The sequence below is a fragment of the Glossina fuscipes genome, unplaced genomic scaffold (genome assembly GCF_014805625.2).
Source record: "Glossina fuscipes isolate IAEA_lab_2018 unplaced genomic scaffold, Yale_Gfus_2 112, whole genome shotgun sequence".
NCBI lineage: Eukaryota > Metazoa > Arthropoda > Insecta > Diptera > Glossinidae > Glossina > Glossina fuscipes.
Window position 1 is genome coordinate 8,626,408 of NW_023998455.1, and position 19,096 is coordinate 8,645,503.

Genomic DNA, 19,096 nt, shown 5'->3' on the forward strand with positions numbered 1-19,096 from the left:
TAATTGATTAATAATTTGCTTGTTATTTCTTTTATAAGATTGTATTAAGCCGGAACTTGAACTTGTTGAATTTTTATAGAAGAAATATTATCAATATATAAAAACCTTAAAGTGTACGAAGTTTTTACAAATATTTACATATGCGTAAATAATAGATTACTACTTGTAAACAAAAAACATTATATGCCCTCTTATGTTTGGTCACAAAAGCTGCAAAATATTTTTTCTTTTGTACATTAGTAATTTTTACACTTACTTGACCACAATTCCATGTGTGGAAGTTCCATATACGTATTTTCCGTTTGCACTTTAAAAATACTTTTGCCATTTTCCCAGAAGAAATTTTTTTATATTGCAAATAATTTTAATTGCGTTTGATGCGCGGAGATAGTACTTAAAATGCGGGAATTTTTATTATTCATTTATATAAACATGAAATAGTTTCCATGTCGGGGAATATTTTCCATGGTAGAGGAAACTTACAATCAAATATTATGAAATAGTTTCCATATCGAAGAAGCTGTAAAAAGACTTAAATTAGAACCGGAAGATAGAGAAAAAATTTTTCCGCAGTTGGGAATACAATTTCGGAGGCGATATTTGGAAAAAGCTAAGGAGGACAAAGTGGCTGAATTTGAAGCAGACATCCTCGACAATGAATATCTACTTTGTCTAACGTTGCCTTGCAACGCACTACTGCTATAACTACTAGAAATAGTTGGGAGCACTTACATTATTTTACATGCATTTGCATCGACATTTCTAGCACAATATGATTTTGCTTTTCTCCTATACAGCGCACATATTATGCTAACTGTGTGTTTATATTACTACTCTTCATAATCCTCAATTGTCGGAACAGGCTCTACAGTCTTACTCGTGCGTCAATTATAATAATGATTATTTTTATATAATTTCATTAATATTAATAATACCTACTATTAATTGATTGAGATTACTTAATATGTGTTTAGTGAACAAGAATAATTAATATTCATTATAAAAACCTTTTTTTTAGCAAATTTGTAATGATTTGCACGTTAGGAATTCAGCTTTATTTCAAAATAATGCTCACGAAAAAAAGGCCATCATTTGATATTTCTACACTGATCGAAAACGCTTATAGTTAAAGCAAATTTAAAAAAAAAATTACAAAAGTCCATTTACCCTGTAAATTTGAAAGTGAAAGTATACAGGTTAACTGAAAGAAAAGTTGCTTATAAATCAAGGTGAGATCATGTCCGCAATTAGGGCGAATCTTTGATACCCCCGCCTATAATCCCTCCTCGACATTTGCGAAGCACTTTTCAAGCTACGGACATATATTTGTTCGTTTTTTGTTTTTTACGCTGACCGCTTCTTTTAATTTATCATCTTTTTTATGCAATAAGTCAATTTTTTTCCCGTAGGCATATTTGTGAACAGATTATATATACCATTTCTTGCACTAAAATTTTAAGCTGTCTTTTTTACAATTTAAAATATAATATATATATAACAAAATTTAGCTTTTTATCGAAATCTTTGAACAATAATGTGAATGTGAATGGTCAAATCGGAAGGACATTTCTAGTAAACGCATCCTTCAGTGCGTATGCATTTAACAAAGTGTGTTATGGCATTTTAACTTTAGTAATGTTTTAATAAAATGTCACGTTAAAACAAAACGTAAAGCGAGAAAGTAGGAAACGTCCACATTTAGATTGATGTGTTCATGTGTTTCTTCAAGTGGCGGTTAAGTGAGAATTTCAAATCGAAACGTTTTGCGCATAAGTGACAATTAAATTCAGACTTGCGCTTCTCCTTTGTCAAATGTAGTTCATAATGTGTACGCAATTGTTCTATGGCCGCAAACGTTAGCGTACATTTAGCGCAAGCAAACGAATGCGTACTTGCATTTACGTAAGAATTTCCATTGTTCTCCGAGCCATTTTCAATTGTGCTTCCCGACTGTGTTGAGTCATGCTCTAAATTATCTTCTATATTATCAAGACTTTCTTCCTCAGTGCTTTTATCGAATATGTTATTGGTTTGAGATAACGTTGTCGCGTCTAATCCTTCATTTGGATGGGATGACAGGTCAGCTGCAGAAACGTAAATTTCTTCTTTCAACTTTTTATCATAAGTCCCAAATGAGCAAGTGGTATCACTAACATCTTCATTAACGCAAACTGCGAATGATCCTGACGTCACCCCGATAGCTTGTGCACCCAGTTCTAGTAAATTTACGTTGTTTTGAGAATGTTGCTGTTTTAAATGCAGTTCCAGTTCAGATTGTTGTGCAAACTTCTCATCGCAACGAGCACAGTTCAGTGCACAATCATTTATATTTACACTTTCTTCTGCATTGTGCAGCTCTGACTCATCGTTAGGCTTAGCATTTAAGCCTGAGCCTCCTTGCTGACATTCAATAGCATGCGTTTGCCACAAGTGCCTCTCCAGATCACTCTCTTCTCGGAAAACTATAGGAAAAGTCAAAATAAATACTACGGTGTTGCAGTTAAGTGCAATTTTACAAACCTTCCGAACAGCATTGGCAAGTTAACTCATGTTGACGCATGTGATTTTTCATTTTTTTAGCTATCAACACTGCAAGAGAAAATTATTTTATATCAATAAACAAAATGTTTTTATCTTCGGACAATTTACTTTTTCCGCATAATTTGCACTTGATTCTAGCATGTAACGCGCGGATGTGTTCTTTTAAGGCGTTGCGAGATTTACACACGAAACCACACTGAGAGCAACGTATGTGTTTATTTAAATTATGCCATTTCAAGTGGAATTTCAAGCGAACAATAGTCGAATTTTTGAATTCTTTTCCACATATATGGCATTCCAAATCCTTGATTTCGTGTACGCGGCTCATATGCAGTCGATGTGTTTCCTGGTTTCGCGAGATATATTGACATAAGTGGCATTCGACGTGGGTTGGTTGTGACGGCTTAGCTTCCGCATTAGTGTCTTCATTTTTTAAACTACCACATACGTTCGAATTCGCTTGTTGTATGTTTGAAGATAAAATACTCATTGAAGCTTCCGCCATGCTCAACGGCTGATCAACAGTGTTTTCAATCGGTACTGTGGCGGCTTCAATTAACTCTTCTTTTATGGGTGCATGTGGTATATTGAACGGCGTAGCGGTTGCGCCGTCGTATTCATTATCGCTTAAATCGTTAATATAAATAAAATCGCACACATTTTCTTCGTCCGGATCTGGCAGTTCTGTTTTTATTTTCATATTTGCTTGATTGCCTTGTCTTAAGTTATTAAAAAGACGAAACTGCTCTTGTGTTTCTACACAACAACTGCGAAATTTAAATATTTTCTGAAATTCATGTATGCAACTACTACACACATGCTGAGGAAGACCGTCATTTTCATCTATCTGGAAACGGTATTGCGTTCAATGGTCCATTAACATATTTCTATTGCATGGATATATTTACCTCAATATTCCAACTGCTTAGTTCTAAGCGTATTAGCATCATTTCTGTGTTTTCTACAGGCAAATGGAACAATGGCTTTAAGTAATTCGAGTTCACCATATAATAAATACCACAGGTTCGACATGCTTCTATCGAGTCGGCAATGCTATCTTTGTCGCTTGCAATTTCAGTATGGAAGCTTACAGCAGCCATTGCTTTTCGTCTAATTGCAACAAATTTTCAACTTTTGCTAATATTTAAGTTCTTGCTTATGAGAAACGTTTGTAGAACCGTTCATCAAATTCATAGATGAGGATCTTCGCAAATCCCCACAATTTTATTTTTATTAAGTGCACTTTTGCAACCTTACAATGGGTATTTAGAAGGGTTTTCAGAAAAATTTTATTTTGGCGTTGTTGTAAAAATTTAGCAGATTGCCAAGATAAAGAAACTACCTAATCCCTACATTGTGCAAACTTCTAAAATGTAGTAGTTTTTCGTTAAAATTTATTAACTTTGAAAGCAAAAATTATAAAATTCATATAATTGAAAATGAAAGAGGTTTGAAATACCGAATTGTTTTAAGACTTCGCATGGATATGTGTATTCCACTTTGAACTAATTTAAATCGCGTCCACAGCGAACGGAGTATGGCTCTTAAAAGACAATTAACACAAAATCTTATAGGATACCTAAAATATTATAAATAAAACGGGGTACAGGAGCGCGCCGTTTCCATCCTTCGTCCCGTTTATTTAAACAGAACAAACTTATTATTTAAGAGCTTCGAGAGTACAAACTCGTGATATAATGATTATGGCAACTCTAAGAAAACGTCCGACAGAGTGATCACAAACTCGCTAATTAAATTGGTGGCACATGTTGGAACAGGAAGGCGAACTTGTTGGAACAGAGAGGCGAACTTGTTGCTAAATACGCTACACTTTCATAATTATTGTCTGGAATTATTTTTTGTTTTTGACGTGGCAGTCGACCGTTAGGTAAATTTTGCACATAGTTAATTCAAAATGAACAGCGATAGTTTGAGAAAGAAGAACAAAAAATCGACAAAAACGTGAATAGCAGGTGTAAGAAAAACGACAACAGAAAAAATTAGTGTAATAGTGTAAAAACGAATTAAATTTTTAATGGATCAATGAAATGAAGAAAAATCAATTTAATAGCAGGAGCGTAAACTTCGCTGACGCAGTTAAACCAAGGTTTGCTAACCTGATGCAAATTTCAACACCACGGGCGGGTAGCAAGATTTTCAAGTTATATAAATAGTAATAAAGAAAATGGAAGAAGTATGGTGACTTGTAATTCAGAATTTTTTTATGCAATATCTTATAAAATCATTCCCGCAAACCGGCAGATTAGGTTTCGCGGTATTCGCGGCGTATCTGATCTATAAGACGAGCAAAATCTTGAAGTAATTGAAAACATTTGGTAATTTTTCCATCCTGGAGTCTACTAGTAGACTAGGAGTCTTCTTATCTGTGTTCATCTAATTTTATCTTTTAAAATGTACAACTTATATACTAAAATATTACAGCAAATAATACTTACTTTAGTTATAATTAAAAATAGGTCATCCGCCTGAGTGGCCGAGTAGGCAAGAGTCTCGACTAGGAACTCAATAGTCGTGGGTTCAAACCTCAAGTGCGGTAGAGTTTTTTAATAAAAAAGCCGATAGCCCTAGATGCTAGTGCTTTAAGACTTCAGTCTTAGAATTTATTCTCTGGCTAAATTTATAATAATTAATAATAATAATAATAATAGTAATAATAATAAAAATAGGTCAGTTAAAATAAATGCTTACACTAATAATAAAATATAATTGCTTATGCTAATATACATTATGTCGCGAAAATGTATTGAAAGAATATATTTTCATTAAGATTAATTATACTAAAAATAAACGCGCATGTTAAACGTGGATTTGGCGAAACTGATTTGACAAATATGTTTTATCTGAAAATAAATCACTTTTATAGCTTGTTGCTCATTTCTTATGAAATAATATAGAGTATAAATCAAAATTTTAAACTATATAAAATAAAAGAGATTTAAATTAGTGCAAAATAAACACCCACAAATTAAATAAATAACTGCCAACTTTAGAACAAATTGTTTTAGCTTCGTTTTCTATTTTTATTTCTTTTTCTTTATTTGTTGTGTACATACAAAGCATATGATTTATCAATTCCCACAAATTTGATCTCCTATCCCGAAAATACAACAACACAATGCATCGTGCGTCGTGCGCTTGATGTTGAAGAAATGTCCCAATTGTTTGTATTCCCTTTTTTTTTTCATCAGCAGTGATAGCTGCTATTGAAGTAAGCACAGCGAATTGAAAAAGCGTTCTGAGTAGAGAAAGAGAGCTTTTATTAATAATTCATCAAAACAAAAAAAGAAAAATTAATAAAGTTATACATATATAATAAAGTTACCCTTAATTGCTCCACAGGGCGTAAATAGTCTGGACGGCTTAATGAATTGCGCGGGGGATATTAAAGATCTTTCCAAATAATCTAAGCATTGTCTAGCCAAAAGTGTAACCCTGGCTAACACAAAAGGATTTGGTTGTTCTGCCGAAGACCATATATTACCGCAATGTGGTTGTTCATAACTGGTAACAATGCAAAGGGGCGGAAAATGGTCGCGCTCTGCATTAAACCGTTGCTCCAAATCAGTAATTTCTGAAACTAAATAGAAAAAATACGGCTATTGACTATATATACAAACAATTCTTGTCAAACTCATCTTGCCTTCCATGTTATCATTAAAAGCTTAGGATAAGGATCCGGCCGTCACCAGATGTAATGGAGCTGGTAGATCGACTAAGGAAGTTTCTATTGTAGAGTTCGTGTGGCGGCTCCAGGCCTGAAAATGATTACTTCCTCATCGACAAAGTAAAGTACAAACTCGCAGAGAGAATCGAAGAACAGTAACTTACGACCTTGATAGGGAAGTATTCCCTACACACATCGAAGAAGACCACCGGCGGTTGATTTTTTTAAACTAATTCCATCATTTGCAGTTTAATGATGTTTAATCAATTTTCGAAATGTTTAATAATGTTTAATCAAGTTTAATAAAGTTTAATGATATTTGCTTTTCTGGGGTTAAAATGTAAACTAAGATCGGCGCATGCATCGAAAAAAAAATTATCTTTCATCGAGAGATTATTGACAGCAGCTGAAAAAATGAGACCGCAGATACAATTAAGAAATCATCTGCATATTGGAAAATGTGAGTTTTGTTATCTTGAAGATCTTGCAAAGAGGCTGTGAATAGATTAAAGAGTATGGGGCTTAAGCAACTACTCTGTGGGGTACCACTACATATTTCAACTTTGCTGATGTCCAAGGAAACACACCATTGAATTACAACCATTTTACCAGCTTTTTTTAAGCTAACTATTAGAAAAGATAGTTCGTTAACGCACATATTCGTACATTTGCGTTTTTGATAGGCGTAAGAACGAGCTGGAATAATGTTCTCAGTTTTCAAGAAATCACTTAGTCTCCCCTTAACCATGAGGTTGATAGTCTTTATGAACATAAATATTAGTAAAATTGGTCTGAAGTTACTTATATCATTTAAATCTTTACCTGGGTTAGCAATGGAAACTATTTCGATGCATCGCAAATCTGAGGATATCAAGTTGGTGAACCAGCAGTTGTTAATTGCATGCAAGAGAATGCTAAAGCTTCGTCCAGACAGTGCTCTGAGCATGTCATACTTAACTCCATCACAACCTGCAGCAGTATCCTTCTTTCTGGAATGTAAAACACGCATTAGCTCATGCAATGAAAAAGGTGTGTTGTTGAGACTAATAAAAGGAATTGAAGGTATTGTAATCGGATTGATACTTGGAATGTAGCTCTTGAGCATATCGAAGTATCTTTTATTATCGTGGTCATTCTACACAGCACAACCGCCTAATTTTCGACTAGTATGTCGATGACCATTGATGTAATTCCAGAAAGAACGTGGGTTACCGTTACCATATAACTCCTTAATTTCGATAGCTCTATGTATCCTTTTTGCCTTTCTAACTTTTCATATATTCAATGTAGTTGGCTGGATTGGCATATTTAGCCATTTTTTTCCTTGCAGCTTGGTATTTGCGGGAAAGTGTTGACAGGGAAGAGTTCCGCCAAGGTTTAGGTGAGGAAAGTTGGTTCTAGCGGACTTGGTCAGAGACTGAATTGGTGACAAATCGGAAGGAAGATTAACTTTGGACAGACGAAAGGAAGTTGCGTGAGATGAATTTTTCTATTTGCTTAGCGGAATTGTTACAACTGTGGAATAAAATGGGGGAGTGCTGACTTTTGCAAATGGAAACATTGGACGTGTTCCAGTTGAAAGATAAAATAGTTGAATTCGAGAAAGTTAGATCCAAGACACTGCTCGGCGTGCGACCGCTCCGGTTGCTGGAATTGATGGCATTTACAAGGATCTTGCCTTTGTTGGTCGAGTCTTGATCACCATACAGGCAATACCTAGCATTGAAATCTCCAGCTTGAATCACATTTTGTTCGCCGTCGAGAAAGTCACATAATCTCTGCATCTTATCACGAAAGGTTTTTACATCGAGACTGGGTGGAAAATAGCATGATACTATGAAAAGTTCAGTTTAAGGTTCATAGTTTTGATGATGATGAATGTTAACAGCAGAGTTGTAGGGAATACGTCTGAAATTGACACCTTTCTTAACTAATACACTGACGGGGTCGTAGCCATCATATCGGCGTTTGGTGGCTGAAGCATAATTCCAAAACCTTAACTTACTTTTCAATATTCAATTATTGTTAAATCAAACTTTGAATAGTAATAAATTTCAAGGCATCCATGTATTAAATCGAGCTCAATTAATGGATGATATATTATGGTTATATATTACGGTGAGTCTGGGGTTGTTATACCGATTATGATGTTACATTCGGTTTTCTCTCATTTATGCTATTGGAAAGGCAGTACCTACCTTGGCGAGCTGGTATGGAGAGTTTAAGTCACGTCAATCGTTTATTAAGAACTTTTCATCCGGCATGTGAAACTTTTCAACATTTTATGCTTACAATTATAAGACCAGTGTGCTATTATTTAAACGGTTTGAATTATACTCGTCCACAATACGAAATGTCACACCTAACAATTTTGAATAAATCTTTAATATCAAGTTGGGCTTGTCGTTTGGAAATTTATGATTGTGTTAATACCGTAATTATATATTTCCCTGAATGGAAGCAATCGGCAAATCCACGAGATAATAATCACGTGTGCTCAGCTTGCTAATGACATTTCTAGCTGTCTATATATACATACACAGTAGAATAAACCTAAATCTGCTAACTGGGCAAGTTTCCCTCAGAATTTAAAAATCGCGCATGCCAAATACAAATTATGTGTCAATGAATACACAAAAGGGCTCTCGACGGTGTCATAAAGTCTGTAAAAATTCTGTAAAATAATGTTCCGATTGTGTTTACCACTTGGGAGCTTTTGTACCATATAACCATAGATTTATGTTCAAGCGCTTGGAGTAACGCATGCATAATTTTCCGGCTTATCTCAGCTAGCAATTGGGGTGGTCCGACATATTGCTACCCATTTCCGTTTGTCCTTTCAATTGCTTTCTAACAGGGAAACAGAAGGCGGATTTTTAATAAATGTTAATACAGACAGATTGCATTAGTACAAGAATCACGGACGGTGTTGACATAGACGGAGATACCGGACAGGGACGGGACACGAACACGGTTTAAGAAGTTTAACTGTATTCTGGATGTAATATTGCATATCTACCTACTATGGTTCCGCCTCTGGCGGTACGGTTCCGACGACCAGTTCAATTAAACATATTAAAATCAATTAGTATTAAGAGAAAGTAAAAAAAAAAAGAAATGGAAGGTGTATGTATATATTTGCGGTAATTAGATTATTATTAATATGTAATATAATATTTAATATACACATTTTTTTTTTTTTCATAAAATAATTAAATCTGCTTTGAAAAAATTGTTGTATGATTTCTTTTCATAGAATTTATTCAGAGTCCTCTACCCGCGTTAGAACCTCACTTGTTCCGGACTCACTATTATCATCATCATCCTCTTCAATCTCTACTCAGAACTACCAGTGGGAAGTAAGTGCATAAAATGTCCTTTGACCCACTCCCCTACGGTCCCTTGTCTAGCTTCTGTGATCGTTTCAATTGCCATCTTTATTTGGTTTACTTCACTTTGGTTGAAGTCTCGTTTTACATATGTTTCGAAAATGGCGTCAGCTGTTCCTCTTTCTTTTGACAATTGGTCTCTTTCAGCTTGTAAGGATGAGAAAAGGAAGCTGTCTTGATCGTAGGCTGATACGGCTCTGTTTCTCGCTTCTCTTTGTCTACCTATTGTTTGTTTCTTTACATTTGCCATTATTTCTCTGAAGGGAAAGATTTCCTAAATAAATTATAGCAATATTTTTTGCTGCTTGACAAAGACCGTGGGGTACGATAAAGTAGGCTCTTTGAGACCGGGTAATACCCATTAATGACCCTACCCCATGGATAACAACATGAACAGTTCGATTGTTTGCAACTGAGTACGGACTTCTTTCTGTTAGCCTTAACGGTACACAATACGGAAAATAAGAGTAGCTGACTCTAAATTCCTCCTTCTCAAAGTCATGGAACATTTGATCAAGATCTGAACTTATCTGTGGAAAAAAGACCCACTCTTTAAACCCAAAAACATCCTTGTAACCCAAAATTTGCGACATATAAATTAGGTCACGATATGCTGACATACCATGATATTGGGTTACAATGGTTCATATTCTGATGTTGCTAAATGGACTCTTCCCTACTAAGTCCAGGAAAAGGTCTAAAGTTGCCATCATAAACGTTACCTTCTCCATCTTTTGAAGGGTGTCAAATTGAGTTAAGTAAGCGTATTCTCTGTAGTTGGCAATTCCTTTAACTTGACTTCGAGCTAGTGTTTTAATACGCTCCTCCAATGTATTCCTTTGCGTAGAAGCAGTTTGACCCATCCTGTATGCACCGCTTAGTTGAGTCATCAACCATAGGTCATCTTTTTCATTAAAGGATGTGCTATTGTTCGGATTAGGATCACTTATTCTTGTCGCGTTTAATGTAATATTAACAAAACTCAACGGGGTAACTTCACCGGGTTCTATTGTGCAGCCGTAACTTTCCCATCTTTTTGTCAAGTTATATTTCATTTTCTCAGCTACTAGATACATATAATGAGGGATGAAGTCCGGCGTGGGACTCCTGGCTATGTCAGTCGCATGGAGATAATCAAAAAGAAGAGATCGCAATGTTTCGAGACCGCAGTCATAGGCGGTAATTTCCATGGTAGGTTTGTCCCTAGTTTCCGAGAAATACTTATTCGGATATTCAACTCGTTTTTGATTGATGGGGATCATAGGGACTTTCAGTTCGCTGCCAGTAAATGCACAATAGTATGTCAAGTACTCCGTCTTAGGGCCTTGATGGGTCTCCGGTTGGATTGATTCGTTTGTTTGGTTCATCATATATATTTCACTGTTGTTTAAATAATTAAAAATTTTAGTTTTAGACGTTCAATGAGCAAGAGTCAATGAAGAGTAGGAGTAAACTCACCCGATACTTAAATTCCAGACGGAAATGGTTCACAATCTCAACGCGAAGTAGAAAAATTTTTTTTTTTTTAAAAACGTGCAATAATTTTAAAATTTAGCAACTTTTTTGAATTTTAGCACGTTTCTCTCCTTTTCAAGCTAAAAACATCGATAATAATTCCAAGAAAGGTCGTTACTAACCTCTTACACCATCAATTGAATTATTATCAAGTCTTTACACTTTTAGTGCGAAAACGAAAATGGCGCCCGTTGTGTCAGCGGAATGTGACTAAAAAGCAACATTGATCGAATGTCAACTCTGCCAACAAAGTCTATTTGGATATTTTTAATACCCATTCATTTTGGAAGTGTTGTAAGCTCTGGCAAGTTTATTTTCAGTTGTAAATGGGTTTTCGCCGACCCCTCCATTGATGAATATACACAGCGTTCAGTCGAATTAATTTTTCACTTGCCTCAGATATTACATTGTATCTTGAATTGTGTTATTTGTCTTTTAAAAATTCGCTATATATGTGTACACAATAATATACTTTTTTTTCTTTCGTATGGTAAGTTTTCTTTGTTAACCTTTGTTTTTCCCATCATGTACTTAAAAGCAAAATAAAAAAGCCTAAGGGTGTTAATAAAAATAATTTTTTTGTAAAACAAAATTTTATCTCAAGAAAGCATATTATAGGTCTGTAATTGAATCAATGTTCTCATAAATTAACAATTCCGTCGAATATTTGTACTTCATTACGTCCGGTGAAACTATTAATTGAATACTTCTTCAAATCATTAATCGGTTCAAGTGAAAGAGCACCGTAAAGAAAATTACTCCTGTGACACGGGAGGTCGAAATGATTTAATCGCTTCTATCCATTGCGAGGGTAAATGATTATTCTGCTCAAATTTATTTCAAGGCATACATCTGTGAGTAGCTTTTTATTCAATTTCGCAAAATATATTTGTAGAAGCTTTTGATAAACCCAAACGATATATTGGAAATCTCGGACACACTTACTACCAGACTTTTCATAAAAGCAGCTAAACAACCCAAAATCCCGCTTTTGCGCTATTAATTTTGTTCAATTTACCACTTCTTGACTTAGATATTATTTTTGGTTAACGTTCTACCAGCGGTTTCTCAAATAGCTCATTTATGGTTTGCATGTAATGGGCAGATTTGGAATTTTGTATTTTTTAACAAAAAAAAAAAAATAATAATAATACATAAATAAATAAATAGAAGAAGAGTTTCTACCAGATTTCAACATTCTTTTGTTTTTTGATTAGTGGTGAGCTTAAAAAAATTGTCACTTTGTGGTCTTCGTCGAATTTTGGTTTTTGTGACGGCGACAACACAAACGCCGGCAAAGTGGACGCACGCGGTGGCCTCGTCCCCCAGGATTACACAGGCATGGTGGGGCTGACGGGTAGCGGTGGAAATAGCGGCTCCAGCAATGGAGGTCCTGGCGTTGGGGTGCCCAGCATCGGTCCTGGTGTTGGGCCAGGACATATGTACAGTGGAATTGGACCACAAGACAGTAAGCTTTCTAATTCATAATATAGTGGAAAATTGTACCTTCTCTGATTTAATTTTATTTGCAAGTGCGTGATATAGTTCAAATGCCACCCCCGCCGCCTTCGAATGCCCCGACTTCAGCTGATGCTTGTTTAAGTATCGTTCATTCTCTTATGTGTCATCGGCAGGGCGGTGAAAGTGAGAGCTTTGCTAAACGTGCCATAGAATCATTGGTGAAGAAATTAAAAGAAAAACGAGATGAATTGGATTCGCTAATTACTGCCATTACCACGAACGGTGCACATCCAAGCAAATGTGTTACTATACAACGTACGTTGGATGGTCGGTTACAGGTGAGCTCCTAACTCGACATATTTGACACATTACGGGAGATAGTAAATTGCACATTGTACCCTAAAGGTGAAGGGAAACTCGTCGAGAATTTCGTAAGATGTCTCTCCAAAGAATTCCTTTCCTATGTACTTAACTACGATATATGTTGGACAGAGGGAGGTCACCGTTCTAGCAGCTGGAAATGGCGCTGCGGGCAGTTTCGTAATAATGTTGTTTACCCTTAAAATTGCAGGACCGTTAATGAGATGTTATATAGGTTTCACCTATGGATGAGGAAATGACCCCAATCATTTTCCCATTCGGATATTGAAAGACGTAGCGGATAATTTATTGCTGGCCTTGTTCTAATCATAAGGTGTGCCTGTTACCGCTTTCTATTCTGAGTGCCCTCATAACAGAGGCACAAAAGAAAAAAGTAAAATGTTCACTTATATGAACATCTACTTGTGAAATCTTCACTTTACAATAGAATTGAAAAATTATTAATTAGTTGTGCTGTTCTAAAAGAAATGAAGGGGAGTTAACGTACGGTCTTTTCACAACGTCAACTGACTATTATGTCCTTTTTATCCTCCTTTGCGTTCTCCCACGAATAGGATCTGATCGGGCTTAAGATCACGGACACTGCATCTTACTGGGCGCTAACTTGGGAAGACACTTTAAGGAGCTAGTCAGATAAAAACATTTCTTAGTTTTCCAAATTCTTTCTTTGAGAAGAAGAATGCAAAACTCGTACTCATGGTTTTTACTTTTCGGGCTTTTCTTGCTTCAAAATTTTCTTTCAAGGTCGCGGGTCGGAAAGGCTTCCCTCATGTCATTTATGCACGTATTTGGCGTTGGCCTGATCTTCATAAGAATGAATTGAAGCATGTTAAATATTGTGCATTCGCTTTTGATCTCAAATGCGATTCTGTTTGTGTGAATCCTTATCACTATGAGCGAGTAGTCTCCCCTGGGATTGACTTATCTGGGCTCAGCTTACAATCGGGACCAAGTCGCCTTGTGAAAGATGAGTATTCAGCGGGTCCACTAGTGGGTGGAATGGATATTGATGGGAACGATATCGGCACAATACAGCACCATCCCTCACAGATGGTTGGTCCACCGGGCAGTTACGGTTACCCTCCTCAAGGTTCAGGTAATTAAAAGAATGGCAACCGGTTTAATTTTTTGTTAACTTTTTTTACTTTGGTTATTTTTCGTTTAATTTTCCTAATTTTTTATTGCGATTATTTTGGGGTAATTGCTTTGATGAAACGTAGTTGCTGATCCTGGTCATATAAATGCTGCCGCTATGTACGCTGCCGCTGCTGTGGCAGGTCGTGCAATACCAAAAATTGAACCAAGCGACGTTGCCCCACGTAATACGTGGCTAACCCCGCCACCACGACCTTCTAACCAAACCACAACTCAGCAAACAACTACTGGGCAACTAGTTCCGCAAGTACAGCCACAGCAGCCATCACCTACAGGGCAAGCTCAGCAACAGCAGCCACATACAACCCCAAACCCACAACATACGCTTTGTAAGAATTTTTTTTTGTTTCGTTTTTTTTTCCGGTTTCCGTTGTTCATTTCACACCGTTTGAAGCTATTTATCCGATAACGTACATTATTTTTGTGCAATTTTTTAGTGGGTCACGGTTTGGCAATGGCTGGTGCTATGAATCCTGGTCAAGTAATGGCTCCTCCACCTTTACCCCAAGCTCAAAATCCCCAGAGCAACGGCCACGTTGTACAAACGAGTTCCCCGTCAGATCCTACTGGTCTTGGCCTACAACAACCGCAACAAGCTGTAACTGCCAGCGTAACCAACAGCCAACCGAGCAATTATTATGGTTCCCCTACCACTTCACAAATACCAATATCTAATGTGAATGAAGCAAAATTTAACGCTACGCTTAATAATAGCGGTACACAGCAATCCATTTCTTCTCAGATGCAACAAAATGGTTATGCTCAAACCACCTACGGATCTACTGTTGCTGGAGGCAATAATGCTCAAAACGCCAATGCTACAAGCAGTGGTGGTGCTGGGTCAGTTCCATCGGGTCCTAATGGCACACCGGCCGCTGGAACTTGGACTGGGTCTAGTACGCTCACATATACGCAGGCAATGCAGCCGCCAGATCCGCGGGCTATATCAGATGGTTACTGTAAGTATGAGAGTCTTTTTTGAAGACGACTTTTTTTACTTTTTATTTTCAACTCTTTAACTACATTCGTACACGTTAACATGTTTAAAGGGAACAATATCATGGCAGGTGACAATATGACAGGCCAACCTCAGCAGCCGCGTTTGTTATCTCGACAGCCTCCACCAGAATATTGGTGCTCGATAGCATATTATGAGCTGGACACACAAGTGGGCGAAACGTTTAAAGTGCCATCGGCAAAGCCAAATGTTATAGTCGATGGTTATGTAGACCCTTCCGGTGGCAATCGTTTTTGCTTGGGAGCTTTAAGCAATGTCCACCGCCAGGAGCAATCAGAAAGAGCCAGGTATAAACGCTGTTAGTACACGTTAATAAGTTATTAGTTTTCGCACTTTTTTTGTTTTAAAAATGTAGACTGCATATTGGTAAAGGTGTTCAATTAGATTTGCGTGGTGAAGGTGACATTTGGTTGCGTTGCCTTAGTGATAATTCGGTATTTGTGCAAAGTTATTATTTGGATCGTGAAGCGGGACGTACACCCGGGGATGTTGTGCATAAAATTTATCCTGCTGCTTGCATTAAGGTTTGCATTACTTACTGGATATTATCTGAGAATAATAATAATTTCTAATCCAGGTATTTGACTTGCGGCAGTGCCATCAGCAAATGCACTCACTAGCAAGTAACGCCCAAGCAGCAGCTGCTGCTCAGGCAGCAGCTGTGGCCGGCTTACCCAACGCTCAATTGGGAGCCCCATCGCGAAGTAATAAATAAATGGCACAATTAATGAGAAAAGATTGACATAACAATTTACATTGTAGATCTCTCAGCTGCTGCAGGTATCGGTGTCGACGATTTGCGTCGTCTGTGTATTTTACGTCTTAGTTTTGTGAAAGGTTGGGGACCTGATTATCCAAGAGAATCAATAAAAAAGACTCCTTGTTGGATTGAAGTGCATTTACATAGGGCTCTCCAGCTGCTTGATGAAGTTCTACACGCCATGCCTATAGATGGACCGCGAGCGATTGCCTAAACGGAACTTTCAAGCACAGAGAAATATGTCAGAACCGATGCTTTAACCAATCCGAATTGAAGTTAAAATATTTATACAATTTTTTATTACGGTATTAAATATGTTTTTGTCCTTTCGATGCGGCCGCATCATTATTTTATCCCTCTTGCTAGTTCTTACTTTTAAATGTAAAACTTTCGATTTTTTTTTTTGCAAGTCTTTCGTGATGATTGTACGAAGTCTTTACACTTTCGTATCGTTTTTTTGAAAATTATTTTTACGACAAAAATATTCGTTTTATATATTTTGAGTTTTTACAGAATTACTTTAATAAGGATTATATATCCAAAAACAGATGTAGATTTTATTGTAAAGCAAAAGCAGCAAAATATAAATATCAAATATATTTATACATTATGTGCAGAGCAATTTTAAACATAGTACTAAACTATAAAGTATATCAATTAATCATTCCTCTTACTGGGAACAGTTGCATGTTCCCGGTTGATCAACGAATGTGTACATATTTATGAAGGATAATATTGAACGACACAAGGTAAGACTAAAACAGAAGACAAGCCTAATTTTTATCGTAAGCTTTAATGATAAGCAACACTTGCTTGTCTAACCACTTCAGCCATTCCTCAGTAACGTATCTGCCCAATGTCACCTCTTGGAAAACTTTCGAACGTGTCACTTCTTCAAATTGAATTTTTTGAAACATCTTTATGGATTTTGTATTATCCATACCAATCTTCGCTACGAATTTTTGAATATTCAAGTACTTTAAACCGTACTTTAACATAAGAAGCACCGATTCCCAACCAAAACCCTTCCCTCTCATTTCTGGTTCAGCGATCATAATTTCAATTTCGGCAAGTTCTTCTCCGCTTTCTTCTTTCGGGTGCAAAAATAGATTTGTATCGCCAATTAAAGCTTTAATTTCATCTCCAGTCGTTTCGTACGTTTTCCGGCATAATATTAGGAAAGTACATTTATCTTCATCTCTTCGCCATGTCCTTTGCATTTCATACTCTTCCTCCAGCGTAAGAGGTTCGGACGCGGTCAACTTTTGCAGCTCTCTGGATTGCATCCATTTGTGGTATTTGACTACGTGCTTCCACTCATAAGGTACCAAAATGACATTTTTACCAATAATTTGCGTATTTTCGTTAAGCCGCATTGTTGATTACTTAAAATGTTTCACTCCTTTTGACGCATGAATTAGGTTTCACTCAAAACGGATAATGATGCCCACCTCGGTTGCATGTGTATGTGTAAGATATAATCTAAAGGAAATTATTTTGTTCGGCTTACCAGCACCTAAGTAAGTAAAAGAAGCAACACGAGCATTCAGGTAAACCACTTCTCTAAGCACTTTCAATATTTTCGACAAAATAAAATCCACGCTACAAAATTTGGTATTCCTTTAGATACAAACTGGTAAACAAAATATTAAATTGTAACGTAAACTGCCTTTCGATTCTACAAACTCTTTTTCAGATTAACAGCTGAATTTACATTGTAGATCTCTCAGCTGCTGCAGGTATCGGTGTTGACGATTTGCGTCGTCTGTGTATTTTACGTCTTAGTTTTGTGAAAGGTTAGAGACCTGATTATCCAAGAGAATCAATAAAAAAGACTCCTTGTTGGATTGAAGTTCGTACCAGTTGAATTTGAAAATTGTTTAGGCACACTTCTATGTTTGAAAATAAATTCGTGATTATAAAATTTCTTAATTTCTTTTATTTTACAAGTTAGCTTAGAAATAAAACGTCATAATTTTTAAACAAAGTCCTTGCTAAATTCCCTGTTAAAAGACAAAGCACAGAGTCGCTTATAATATATATAAATGGTTAAAGCCCAACTTAACAACTTAAACGTTAACGCTAATCAATTGGCAAAAGTCAACACTCTCCCCATTTTATTTCGCAATTGCAGCGTTTCCGTAAAATAAGTAGAAAATTTAATATCACGTAACTTCCTTACGGACCGCTTGTCTAAAGTTTATCTTTCTTCCGACTTATTATCAATTCAAAGTTCTTTTCAGTCTGAGGTCAAGTCTGCTAGAACCAACTTTTCTGATTTTGAGCCCTTTTCAGTTCCCATTCCTAGAACAACAATTAAACAGTTCAGACCCGTTTCGCTAATATCATATTTATAATATATACATAAAGATTATTAATTTCATGAATAAGGTGCGGCTAATGGATTTCTTGAAAACTGGGAACATTGTTCTAGCTCGTTCGAATTAATTAAGGTCAAGATAATGAATCCTTCTTTGTTTCAGAAAGTTATATCTCCCAGTGATAGTGTCTCTTGCAGCTTGCTACACATTTTGTTATCAAAAACTCCATCACATTTTCGGCCAGATAAATTCAATCCCTCTGGTATTTTATTACCAATAAATGTATGAGGATCTTATGACAAGAAAAACTTCTTCTTTGTTGCAGCAACGGCTACGATATATTTTTGTGCCACTGACGGTTCCGGTCTAGCTGTAGCGAAGCACTAATTTGTTTTGTTGGAGAAGCGAATTTATCCTTTTAATTCATGAAAATTTTTTTTTTTTTAATAATTTGTCTCTATAACGTTTTTTTTTCAGCCAAAGTTTGCAACACCATTTCTACATCACATTCAACAACTCAACAATCTGCTACTAATTACTACGGTTATGGACATATGAGACACAAATTTATTCTCTTGGTCCATCTCCAATCAACAAACTAAAGAAAATAAATAAATAATTACTACGGCTTATTCTTTGTACATATAAGCCAAGTTTCATTAGCTTGGTCCATCGTAACTCAACATCCAAAAAAAAAAGAAACAAAAAAACTTAGAACTAAAAAAATTTATTCGGTAATTTTGTACTTTTTTTTTGTGCATTTAACTATTAAGTACCAGAGTTCTCTCAACTATTAAATACATTCAAAATGAACAAATTCATTATCTGTGATATGTTATTCCGTTGTTGATTTCGTTTCGTTCCGATCAT

At 36.1% G+C, this 19,096-nt stretch overlaps 4 protein-coding genes across 7 annotated transcripts; 1 reads left to right on the forward strand and 3 right to left on the reverse strand.

Annotated features, from left to right (window-relative positions):
- Positions 1 to 1,068: 1,068 nt before the first annotated feature.
- Positions 1,069 to 3,822, reverse strand: LOC119639205 (zinc finger protein 26-like). Its single transcript, XM_038036478.1, has 4 exons — positions 3,450 to 3,822; positions 2,650 to 3,388; positions 2,521 to 2,589; positions 1,069 to 2,462 (listed from the first exon to the last, which is right to left on the reverse strand). Exons 1-4 carry the CDS (start codon positions 3,639 to 3,641, stop codon positions 1,699 to 1,701), a joined length of 1,764 nt encoding a protein of 587 aa, XP_037892406.1. The 5' UTR covers positions 3,642 to 3,822; the 3' UTR covers positions 1,069 to 1,698.
- Positions 3,823 to 5,743: 1,921 nt separating this feature from the next.
- On the reverse strand, positions 5,744 to 6,384 carry LOC119639486 (nucleolar protein 6-like). Its single transcript, XM_038036895.1, has 3 exons — positions 6,203 to 6,384; positions 5,885 to 6,139; positions 5,744 to 5,797 (listed from the first exon to the last, which is right to left on the reverse strand). Exons 1-3 carry the CDS (start codon positions 6,207 to 6,209, stop codon positions 5,763 to 5,765), a joined length of 297 nt encoding a protein of 98 aa, XP_037892823.1. The 5' UTR covers positions 6,210 to 6,384; the 3' UTR covers positions 5,744 to 5,762.
- A 5,095-nt stretch (positions 6,385 to 11,479) lies between these two features.
- LOC119639409 (mothers against decapentaplegic homolog 4) lies at positions 11,480 to 16,534 on the forward strand. 4 transcript variants are annotated; one of them, XM_038036754.1, is made up of 10 exons: positions 11,480 to 11,620; positions 12,348 to 12,598; positions 12,664 to 12,929; positions 13,717 to 14,068; positions 14,193 to 14,456; positions 14,565 to 15,086; positions 15,177 to 15,432; positions 15,501 to 15,669; positions 15,723 to 15,849; positions 15,908 to 16,534. In XM_038036754.1, exons 2-10 carry the CDS (start codon positions 12,472 to 12,474, stop codon positions 16,117 to 16,119), a joined length of 2,295 nt encoding a protein of 764 aa, XP_037892682.1. In that variant the 5' UTR covers positions 11,480 to 11,620; positions 12,348 to 12,471; the 3' UTR covers positions 16,120 to 16,534. The 4 variants fall into 4 exon arrangements, with proteins under 4 accessions (XP_037892682.1, XP_037892685.1, XP_037892683.1 ...); XM_038036757.1 differs by having other exon boundaries at positions 15,195 to 15,432; XM_038036755.1 differs by lacking the exon at positions 11,480 to 11,620 and adding an exon at positions 11,715 to 11,984.
- A 101-nt stretch (positions 16,535 to 16,635) lies between these two features.
- On the reverse strand, positions 16,636 to 17,810 carry LOC119639410 (N-acetyltransferase 9-like protein). The gene is made up of 2 exons (XM_038036758.1): positions 17,416 to 17,810; positions 16,636 to 17,356 (listed from the first exon to the last, which is right to left on the reverse strand). The coding sequence occupies exon 2, from the start codon at positions 17,279 to 17,281 to the stop codon at positions 16,679 to 16,681; it is 603 nt and encodes a 200-aa protein (XP_037892686.1). The 5' UTR covers positions 17,282 to 17,356; positions 17,416 to 17,810; the 3' UTR covers positions 16,636 to 16,678.
- Positions 17,811 to 19,096: the final 1,286 nt, after the last annotated feature.